Consider the following 12211-nt stretch of genomic DNA (forward strand, 5'->3'; position numbering starts at 1 on the left):
TATTAAAGCCTCCTTTATTCTAAGATGCGTGATGTAATTAAATAAAAGTGATTAGAGCTGGCATAGGTTCATTTAGCGAAACACAAAGATTTTTAAGAATGGATATAGAGGTTCTCTCTTTGATATGAATTTTCTGTGTTGGTCCTTTGTCCTTGATGCTATTAGAAATGTTTTACACGAAATATCTGAAGTGAAGCTGAATATTCTCAGTACTATACTAAAGCAACTTAAATCATGTGTGGATATGTATCTGTATTCACAAGGAATGTTTCCATGCCATTACATCTGCAAGGGCATTTTTTCAACTGCAAAGCTGCATTTCTTTGCTGGAAACAGCCAATGCCCCAGCCCAATTCACTCTATTACTGTGCTAGGTGCTACATAACTGTGCACTTAACTGTTGTTTGTGCACCCAGCTCAGTCTCAAGTTGAACCTCCTTTACAAGTCATCTATATAATTATCCTTCCAGTGTTTTAGGATCTAATATTTTTAGATGGTGTCTGCCAGTTCAACAATTTAGGAACCTAACTGCACCCATTTTCTGTGTTCTGCCTCATATTAGCAATTCTGTGTCATCGCAAACACTTTATGCTCAGCATGGGGCTCATCCCCTCTTTTGTCACCTTTGTTTCAGAGTGGGCTTAAACACTAAGAATGGCACAAGGATAACAGGAGTGATGGTAAGTCCTCGATGATCTTCTACTTACATGGCAGCTTATTTGGACTGATAGCTGACTTCCCTTCCCCACACTGGCATCCCAAGCCTGATTTTATGAATGGGGAAGAACAGCCACCTAGTGAGAATTTCTATATCCAAAAAGGCACCATATGCCAGGGGAAACTTCAGATTATAAAAGAAAGAATTTTTCACTTGCAGTATGATAGAGTAGACACCAGACATGGAAATACAATTTCAGAAGAGAACAGACACTGTGCACTGTGCATGAGTCCATATGTATGAGAAAAGGCAGAGAAAGAGAAGGTAAAGCAACTTTAAAATACTTTGACTAGATGTTCCAATTAAGCAATCTTTGGTCACAAAGACCTCTCTATTCCTTTTCAGATCCATAAATAGAGATCTCTGCATTTTTTCTGTAGTTAAAAATAAAACCAATTGTGTCAGGTACACTTTCAAAGCCAATTTTTCTTACATTAGGACTAATACAAGCCCTGGCAAATCAAGGTGCCCATAGCATTGCGAATGTGCACTTGCATAACTGGAATATCATGTAGGGCACCAGCACTGACAGCTGGAAGCAAGGTCCCGTGTCTCTAAGTGGGTGGCAAAGCTGCTAACCCAGCCATCAGTAAGGCTGGCACCAGAGACAGTAGCTAGAAATGGTGGCTTCAAGAGGTGCTGGAGTTGTACAGAAGTGCACGGCTCCTGCACGCAGAGCTCTAACACAGGCTTGCTGAATACCTGCCAGTGGGAGCTCTTAGAGAGACCATGAGAGTCTTCCACTAATTCCAATGGAAGCTAAGGCTACTTCTGCTTTACAGGACCAGGCACTGCTTTCTTAAGGAGATGTCAAAATGTTATCAGGTCAGGGGATGCAGCTAAAACCAGCCTGAAACTGAGTGTCTTCACCCGATGAAGAGAGAAGTAGCTGCTTTAGAATGAGAGGGCTAGGTACCACCAACAAATCAAACCCTTGTGATCTCTGAGAACTCTATTTCTGGGGTTATGGGCAGGGGATTTCATTTGTACTTAGTCAAATTCTTGGTCACTCTTCTTACAAAGCCCTCTGCAAACACATGCGTCTTCACAAGCACTGACCCCAGTGTTGAGCTTCTCCCAGTCAGTATCTGTACCTCAGGGCCACTACCCTTTGTCTGCACAGGCATTCGGGATGGGCTAAGAACAAAAGTAACATGCTAAAATGAGCCTCATGTAGATCCTCAGTCAAATGTCTCTGCAGAAGACACTAAGCTTATTGACTCCTTTTATTGAGGAAGTCTTATGGAGCTTACCTCAGGTCTAACAACACCCCCTGTGTTCAAAATCTCCAGGAAAGCTCCTTACTGTGATGCTCGCTTACTGTGCTGTTGTGATATCAGTGGTGTAAGTACTTAGGTGGAAAATCCAGAGCACTCTGAGTTCTGTACGCCAATGGGATACTCATGGAGCTTCAATGAAATCTAAATCCTACACAAAAATCCATGTCTAATCCATGCTTATTATGCCAGCATGATTATTACTGTTAATAGTTAAATATGCTCATTCAATAACAAATCCTTTCCCAGTGAAACAGCACAGGGGGCATATATATGTCTCTTTGGTGCAAGACACTAAGGACATGCTCTTGTTATTATCCCAGTTCTGGTTCTTTCCCCTCCTAACATGCCTCCTCCCCAGCCCTAATTAACCATGTCCCAGAACTCACTGACTTTACATTCATTTCACACGACAGCTCCATCAGCTTCTGAGTGCTTCCCTCACCACTTTCCCATTCTCGCTCCCTGGGACACATCCCCTTTCCATTAATTTCTAAGCCAATGTTTCACACAAAATTGTGGAGGCAATTGCATATATGGCATGTAGAACAGACCAAAGAAAGCAAGTGGTTCCAGAAGTGAAATAAGAGTGGTGAAATGTTCTTTCACTGAGTAGCTTTTTTCTCAGTCAGAGGAGTCTCTCCCAGGTGCTGTGCCTTTTGGTGTTAGACAAATCCTTAAGGGTTAATAATGACATAGTATAAATAATAAAATTATATCATCTACTTATATATATCAATTCCAGAGTGTTTTGACACTGCTGCAAGAAGGAAACGTAGAGATGAAGGGAAATGAGGAAGGAGGTAAAGATATTGCTGATCTTTTTAATCTTTCTAATGCTGCTCTTCCAGAAAGTCAGCTAAGACCCATTTCTTAGAAATGCTTCTTGAAACAGCATCACTTGACTAAAGGAGCAGTTACAATTCCCCTGCCTAATGGACTGTAATAAAATAAACTGGCTCCTATTAGCAAGAAGGATCATATCATCAGATTTGTAATGCATTTTATTACAGAACATACAGCATCAGAATTTTAAAGTGCAGTATAAAGGGAAGTAATGTATGAAATGGTTAATGTGGACATGTATCACACAGTCACAAATACACTGATAGCCTCCCTTCACTCAACAGCAAGATTTCAGTGGTTCTTTCTTCCTACCGCCTTTTTTTCCTAAACCAAAAGGTAAATTTCTACATTTTTCATTCTCTTTTTTATTTTTTTTTTATTTTTTTATTTTTCCCCAATCAAACTTATCCTGCATCTTTTTAGACAACAAATAGCTCGCACAGCATTCCTTCTTTCTGAGGAACATAAACCCTTGACACATGTAATACTCCAATAATAGTGTGAGCATGGCTCAAATACTAAGATTATACACTTACTGGACAATCTTTTCTTGCTTTGACTTCATTGTAAAGCTAGAGGTTCTTTGTACTCTTCTAGACTAACTCTGCATGGTGTTAAATTAGGTTCCAAACCAGGAACTCCTGCATTTCACATGGCACTTCAAAATAATTGTAAACAGTAGACGGTATGTCTGTGATTTTCCTCTTTCAGGAACCAAATGCCCCATTATTTGTTTGACTAAATGGAGGCTGAGTCTAATAGAGACTATCTGGTAAAACAGCTCTCATTAGTTCCCTTATTTAAGGAGCCCAGACAGAGGAAAAGGCCTGAAGAAGCACTGCATGTGAGGAGAGGGATGCAGAATCTGCTCCTTGGTGCTGTGTTCTCGCTGTCCCTCATGGCAGTGGGATGCAGGGGAATTAGTGCCACTATTATCCCACCTTATTCCCCTCCTGACCCTTTTGTTTAGTGTTCCCCCTCTCTAAAAGTGTCTTTTACCATAAGGACTTCACATTTTATCACATTCTGATCACTCTTACGCTTACTGAAATCTTCCCATCATCCCAGACCAGTCCCATCGTCCGGGAAATGGGAGCGACGACTGCGGTGGGGTAGGAGCCGCAGGGAGCCCTCTGCTCCTTCTCTGCAGCCACCCGCAGAGCAGCAGTACCACGGCAGCCCCTGGCAGCCAGCACAGCTTCCCAGAGCTGCTCCACAGGGAAAATCACAGGCCAAGCTATCCTTTTCAAAGGGAAGCTTTAGTATGGATGAGCAGAAGGTTTTGACTGCAAGCCTGCTGCTTCGCTGCCCCCTGAATACTTGATGTGGCCAGTGGTTTGCCACTAGACTTTCCACAAAGCTGGCCCTATCCAAACAAAATATTTCTTCCACCACAAGCTTCCAGTGAAATTCACTCATTGCATTTTCCACCAACCATTGCCATTTTTTTTGGAGTTTGTGTTGTGGACTCTGTGGAAAGGCAGAAAGCAGAAGGAGAGAGGGCGACCAAACAACCATGCAAGTCTCCTCTGGCTCTCGATAGAGGCTGACTCCAGTGATTTTACAGCAGCCTGCTCTGTCTTTGCTCTGGTGTTACAGGTTTGTAACAGAGACCCTAGGTTCAGTCCAGCTGATGACTATATCATCTTTTTTAATGTGGACAACACTGATTACATCATGATAACTGTTTTTCATTCACTTACATGAGGGTAGTAAAATTGATATGGAACAAATCCAAAATGGGGAAATTCCTACAAAAGTCAATTTGGGTGCCAGTTACAAATGATTTCCAGAAGGACTGGAAAGTGCAGAGTGTAAGGATAATTTTTTGTCTTTTTTGGTATTTATTCAGTGCAAAACATGTGGACTCTTGCCTGAATTCTTTGCCCTGTCCAGATTTCAACCAACCAATTAACATTTCTCAGATAGTTCTAATAGTTGGATCTATGTTCATTGTGTTTTTTTTTTTTTTTTTTGTTTATTTTAAACAATATTCAGTTTGGACTGGACCACATTTTTTTTCATATAACTGATCACTAAAGTATTTTCTTTGTTACCAAGTAAAAACACAGCGAAGGCTCAGCTCTCGTTTCAGACTTGTGTACATCTATATGTATGTACGTATATTAGCTGGTGAGGAATTAATTTGTCGAGCAGTGAGAGCTGGGGCTACACTTGCAGCTGAAATGTGTTATTTATCAGCAGATCATTACAGTCGGCAGTGCACAGCATGTGAACTTCCTCGCAGCGCTCTGCCAAAGCTCCCCGCGTGGCTGCCCTGCCTGCTGACTTGAGCTTCAGGGAGCTTCCAGCCTCCATCTGGTGATCCCATCTCACTGCGCTGTGCCGATGGCAGAGCCCAACTTTTCCGCTCCCTCTGCCCCAGCACAGGAAAATAAAACACCAAAGGTCTGACTCGGAGACAAAGTTTCTCCACAGGTGACTGGGCTCTCGCCCACTCGTTTGTGACTGCCATCCTCTCCTTTTATTTGCCAGTGATATGAGATGCTTAGCAGAGAAGCATGCAGACCTTCTTTAAGTTGTGATACCTGTAGTTTGAATAATTCACATGTCCAGCCAGCGACTGTCATTTATAAATGTTCCAGTAGAGGGGATCTATAGGGAAAAAAGTGAACTGATTTGCTTTGAAAAAATGTAGTATTTTAATACCAAGTGGTTCAAAAATAAACCTATCTGAAAATACTGTGTGTTTTTCCATCTTGTGCCCCCCTTTTTTTTCTATCTTATCTTTAACAATTTTTCAGGCAATGAGGACAGCTAAAATTTTTAAAGTCAGAGGTGTCCAGAAAATGGAAAGTCCTTGTCCATTTTCACCTTTTGGAACTGTTTTCCTAAAATACCACCCAATGACAATACAGATATTTTTCAAGGCCCTAACGTCTTACTCATATTCAGAATTTTGTGTTTGAGCTTTTATCAGGTATTAACGTTGTCATTTGATTAGCACTAAATGACATATCCAGGCTATAGGGTAAGAGCTGTGCCTTTCCCCAGGAGATGAAGACCATGGCTCTGCTACCATACCTAATAGTAGAGGGTAGAGTTCAAGTGAGCAAATAGAGGTACCCGGAAACTTGAAAATTCAAAACACAGATACATTGTACTGGATATATATACAGCGGAGACAGCTCTCAGTCTGGGTTTTGCTCTGAACTTTTTATGAGACAAGTACATTCCAGTCTCAGATGATCAGACTACTTCAAAGAGATCTGCAAAAGGAGAATAAGCACATCAATATTTTACACCAGTCTACCTATGTGAAATGTGAAGTAAAAGGCTTTTCAACCTTCACTGGAAGAATTTTAGGGAGAATTTCATAAACCAAAAAGATTACAAACTCTGACTTGTGAGAATAATGCAACAAAATATTTTTTATTCTTTGGGATAATGCAGTAGTCATCAAAGTAAGGCAAGGAGAGCTACTCAGAAAAGCCAAAGCAAGACTGTGTGCTTAGTTTTTGTTTATTGATTATGAGAGGTAAATGAATAGGAGATACCTAGAAGATCAAAACACCTGTTTTGTCAGTCAGGAATTGCTCAAGACAGCCAGTGTGAAAAAGGGAAGATTCATGTTCGCACTGCTTCTGTCTTCACCTCAAAGTTTCATGTACCTGCTGACTTGCCCAAACCTTGCACTTAACCTCAGAATAACACATGCAAAGAGCCCAGCTGTCATAGTGCTCAGGCTTGTATTACACCATCCATTTGTGCTTGTTCAGGAGAAAGAAATGGAAAAGTGTTTCAGAAAGTTCCTTCAACACTACAGAAAAGTGCTGGGCAACAAAAGCTTCACAGACACTGACTTGATCTAAGAGCTTTCAGCTGATAAGGTTAATAACATAGCAAGTAATCATTAGTAAAAATAAGAACTTATGTTAGCAAGCACTTGTCATCTGAAAAATCCCAAAGAAATGGAAAATCCAAGCTGACTGAAATGCAGCCACCACTGGGAAGGGCAGCAGTAAGTGCTCTGCTTACAGCATGGCATACACAAGAAAAAGGGAGAGGAAGAAAATACTGTAGCATTTTGAAGAAAAACTCTGCTCTTATGCATTCCTCAGTGATTCTGCAGTGATTCTCACTTTAGGCAGACTCATCTGAATTCAAGGCTTTCCCAAGAGGAGGATTGATTATACAACAATGGTGCCTTTTTTGTCCTAGCATCCCTTAGAGATATTTAGTACATGCACAGAAAACCAATGTCCTGTGCTTTTCCCTGAAGTACTGACGGCTGTATTTGCTTCAGCAATGTGCTTCTCCCTGACATTTAAAAACAAAATTAATTTGCAATTAAAATTAATATAAATTGATTTAAAAGATCATATTCAATGGGACGCCCCTTCAGATGATGTCCGCGTTTCTTTTGCAAACCCTCCCGGGCCCAACAGACATGGTAGTGAAACAACCGGCTCATACATTAAGGGGAGATCTGGAGATTGGGACTTTTGATGGATATACAGACTAGATAAACAAGAGTCTAAGAGCTCAGTACTTTCCCCTGAGAATATCCTACTTCTGTGGCCTAGAATTTCAAATGTGCAGCAAGGACTTCTTACAAAAACACCTAATAAGGTGCCAAGCACAACTGTATTAAGAAAGTGAGGCTGCCAAGACTCCAGCATGACATGGTTTTATAAAACAAATTCACCAAAATTGGTACCTGCTTCCAGTGACAAGCAGCAGACAAATAGTAATGTTGAGAAGCCTACTTTATTGTGGATTGCTGAAGTTTGAAGGGTTGTTGTGTCTGAAAGCTGGTTAGGGAACTCTGTTTTTTAGCCAGTGTTTTCAACAAATGTGACAAACTGCTATGATTTGCTTATATGGGACTTCCCTATCTAGTACAGGTTCCCAAATGAATATCTTCTGAAGAAGGAGGTGGTGAGGGTGTAACTCTGCAGTGGTACTACACACTACAGCTTCCTAAAGCCATGTTGCTCACCACTTCTGCTGCTCTACATTCTTTTGTGTACTGTGTTTCATTTTGAGACACCCTATGTACTTTTCAGGCTGATACACCGTATTACAAATGTCTAAGAACTATGAAGTCACCATGCAATCTCTATGGAATAATTTAATGTTAAATATTTCTCAAATAATAAGGTCTTACACTGGTGAACAGGAATCTTGGCCACTGACTCAACATCAGGTATGAACTCAAATGCCATCCTTATGTGTTATTTAATGTAAAACAGCCACAATGAGGTTTACTTGCTATCATCATTTCAGAATGCTTTCTCTAGGTCTGTTTATATGTTTAACTTAAACACATTCTCAGATCTCATGCTGTGGGAACTAAGCGGCCATGTCGTTGGTACGTACTTCCATTACTAAAGGTTTTACCAGTTGCAAAACCTATTGTGATTTCCTAGGATAGGGAAAATGAAAATGTTTGGGATAACAATTAGGATGATTTAAACTACAAATTTCCCACAGCCTCACAAGAAGTACAAACAACAATCATAGTGGATCAAACCCTAAAATCATTCTTCTTTAGGTGCTGCGACATGTAGATAAATATATTCATAAGCTTAGTAAAAGAAACTTGAAAAAAGGACCAATTTATGTGCTGACATCAACCAAATGTACCCAATGTGACACAAAAAAAGCAGATTAACTTTCATCAAAAGTGAAACAAGCAGGTTATTCTTGGATGTCATTATGTCTGCTACATCCAACAATTAGTTCAGTCAATTTGGTTTCCCAGTCACATAAAGTACATCAGCTGGCAACATGAGATTTACACCTGTGATGAATACCTCATGTGTCTAATTACAGGAGAAAATGATCGCATTTTTTTCTATAATTAGCCCTTGTGATAGTCTGGGTAAAAGTAAGAAGAAAACAGGTTTTCCCTTACCTTCTCAGCATCTTGCTCAAAAAGCCGGAGTTGAAAGCACTGGTCCAGTTTTAGCTTGCGGACATGCCACATCTGATGCAAATGTTGTCGGGTAGAATGCAGCTTGTCTAAAAGGCTGGTGATCTTTGGCACAAGACTTTGAAAGTCTGCACTTCCAGGAATGCAGTTCCTACCAGAAAAACCATCACTGCATCTTATACATTGTAATAACCTCTGACCCTCACGATCCAGTTCTTCCACAGGAGCTTTAATCACTTTTTTCTTAAGCTGTGTGTGCTCATCAATCAGCCTCCTTGAGCCCTCGACATCAACTGGGAACTCCTTCCTAGCCAACATTTCCTGGAGGTCCTCCAGTCTTGATAATAGATGAATGGCACTGTTGAAAAATTCTTCTAAGGAGACACGCAACTCTATCCATTCATCGTGGTTGTAATCCAATGATCCTTCAAACTCATCTGTCAGTTGAGAAGGATCTACGAGTTTTGCCAGGCCTTCAACAGATACCATACTTGTCTAAGGAAGAGAAAATGACAGCATTAGAATTTGTGACTAAGAAGAAATAACAGCACAATCCATAAATAGCATGAAACGATTATTTTCCTCATCAATACATAATTGCAACAACATTGTTAAAGATGCTGAGAATGATGTTTAATTTTGAAGAATTAATTGGATTGAAAAGCTTTCTATTAATAGCACTGATTCTATTTATTTATTTAAAGACATGGTATTTACTGTAATAATGTCTGTCTTTTCAAACCAGACTCTCCTTCAAAAATTTATCGTGGGAATGCTTCTGCCATAGATTACTTTAATCCAGTCGGACAGTGAAGACTTCTTTCTACATCTGTTAAATATCTGGACATGATTATTCATTAAATATGTATATGGTATTACAGGGATTCTGTGATTTACATTACATTCAGGTTAGTGGCTGTACAGCAGCAAAAGTTTTAAGCACTTGAACTTAAGCAGGTATTGTGACCTGCCAAAACCTACAATATGCACTTTTTTTTTTCTTCTTCCAGATTATGCAGTTGTTTTTTGCCACACGCAGAGCTCTTTCATATTAGTAATTTCAAATGCAATTAAACCAAAATCAATGTAAAAGCAGAATGTCACTAGAGTATTAACAATTAGAATTTATTGCTAATAGAAAGAACTGATCATGAATCATACAGAATGAGAAATGGTTTTAATTCATTTAGGCTCAGTAATCAGTGATAGAGAAATGCACTGGGTGCCTAGAAAGCAGATTACAGTTTAAGGACCCAACAACTGATGGCTTTTCCCATTTTTTTTTTTTTTTTTAGACAAAGTATTTTTTTCTGAAACATAAGCATGGGGTGTCAAATGTTATACTAGAGATTTTTGGTGTTGTCATGTTAACACTCAAGTTGGTAACCCTTCAAGGCTTGCAATGTTCACCAACAGCTGCGTGTCTATCCCCTAAAAGTCATGCCTCTACAGAAAGTTGGAGTTTCTGCTCTTCAGAAGTGGAGACACCCAATAATCACAGCAATCTCGCAAAAGTCATCTATAAAGAAAAGTACTTAAGTTCTGTCCATTATCCTGAACTATGTCCAAAATAGCAGGCTGCCCACTGGTTTTAAGTTAATAGTAGGCTTTTCTTCCAATTTGTATCCAGCTAAAGACATCAGGCATTCTGAAATGTAAAAAATGGGGATTCTATTGAACATATGCTCAGCAGAAAGATTATTTTAAAGCCCTTTTGCAATGTTCCTTGGTCTGGGGAAGGGGAAAGAGCTGACAAACAATGGGAAGGTAAGCATGCAGCTTGAGAGGGATTTCAAATTTCTAAATCTCTGAACACTAACCCTTTCAAGATAATTAAATTTAGAATTTAGCTGTCAAGAAAAGACTTCCCTTAATACCTGGGCATTCCCCCTGAAGTGCTTCTCACTAAGGCAACATTACCCTTATCATACTGAGAATTTGACATGAGAATATATCAGAAAGGCTTTTCATTAGATGACTTCTGTAGCAAATGTCTTTATTCAGATTTGTTTCTCTACAGACTTCTTCAGACTCTCATGAAAACAACCTTAGTTTGACAGGTATGTGGTGAGACAAAGTAACTGCATATCAGGCTTCACCCATCTTTCTTTTAAAAATCACTTTAAAAAGCACTGCCCACTATTTAAACCCTTTTGGCAGGAGAAAAAATAATTTGAAAGCACCTCTGAATTAATACTGTAAGCTGCCTGGTCTATTCCTTAAAATGACAGAAAGTTTTGGAGTCTGCATACATCAACCAAACTTTTTTTTTTCCTCTTTTTTTTTTTTTTTTCTTTTCTTTTTTTTCTGGGTGTGACAAACTGCAGGGCATGCTTCACTCTCCAGACTGTAACAGAAGCTTTCTGCCAGCAGCTCACAACACAAAATCCAGAGCATTAGCCTCCACCAAGGGCCATGCTCTGCCCTGGCACATGCATAATGCTTCCTTTAAGCCCAGAAGCAGAATCTGGCCTTAAAACTGACACTGGTAACTTAAGTTGGTGCATAGGGTAATTCAAAAGAGACTTTCATTGCCTTCCACTGCAGTGTGTTCCTGCTGAGTACCTAGTGTTTGATCTGAGTTGTGGGAAATCACCAGGGTGGTTCAGTGCAAAGAGGGTGCATGTGTGTTGTCTCACATAAATCAAATAAATGTGACTCATAGTGGCCTGGGATGCTTATTTAATAATCACAGCTCTTATGTAAAGCATGAGCTGCCCCAGAGTCAGAGGCTACCGCTAAGCAAGAGCAGCCACAAAACCCCCTTAAAACAGATGCTCCTGGACTGTGGAGGCTGTATTGCAGTGGATCTGCTGTACTGTGGGCCATGGCTTAAATATCTCTTTAAAATCATAAAACTGTCCAACAGAGATCTGACTTTCTCTTCCTCTGGTCCCCAAAATTTTTGCACCATCACAGGGATCCATGTGAACAGCTCAGCAGACAGAGCAAGGCTCAAAGGCACACACATAAAATTAAAAATATCCTTATTGCATGCCAGAATTTATAGCAAATGACTCCAGAGCTTTTAACACAATACAGACTTGGAGCTGTACCTATGAAGAATAGCTTGACCACAGTTTACTCTTCATCATCACACCAACTCCACACAGTAAATAATATAAGTCAAGCCTTCAGAAAGAATTAAATCATTTTAAAAACAAACAAATGATCTAAAATATGCATTTGAACTCTGTTACCTTACCCCTAGGTTTTGATTATTAAAGCACTGAAGGATTGAAATTCAGTGTTGGGTATACATGCAAAGAAAGTTGTCTTTCTTTGGGCTGCTGTGGGACTGCCCCTTGATGTTCCCATATATGTGAAACAGAAGCCTCTCCACATCCAACAGGTCTTCTGTTATGAGTCTCTGCATGAGCTCCTTCCTGTTCCTTTGTAGCCCCTGCATCTCCCCTCTCCTTCCCATTGCCCTGATCCCTTTCACTCCCCACAGGTAGCATTGTCAGTCT

At 40.0% G+C, this 12211-nt stretch overlaps 1 protein-coding gene across 9 annotated transcripts in view; it reads right to left on the bottom strand.

Annotated features, from left to right (window-relative positions):
• The window catches only part of KALRN (kalirin RhoGEF kinase), a 497167-nt gene that overhangs the window by 289221 nt on the left and 195735 nt on the right, over nucleotides 1-12211 (bottom strand). For all 9 annotated transcript variants that reach the window (XM_032189850.1, XM_032189851.1, XM_032189849.1 and 6 more), the window contains exon 5: nucleotides 8724-9236. In XM_032189850.1, the coding sequence (XP_032045741.1) occupies nucleotides 8724-9236 (513 nt within the window). The remainder of the gene's footprint in view (nucleotides 1-8723; nucleotides 9237-12211) is intronic.

This window comes from Aythya fuligula, chromosome 6 (assembly GCF_009819795.1).
Source record: "Aythya fuligula isolate bAytFul2 chromosome 6, bAytFul2.pri, whole genome shotgun sequence".
NCBI lineage: Eukaryota > Metazoa > Chordata > Aves > Anseriformes > Anatidae > Aythya > Aythya fuligula.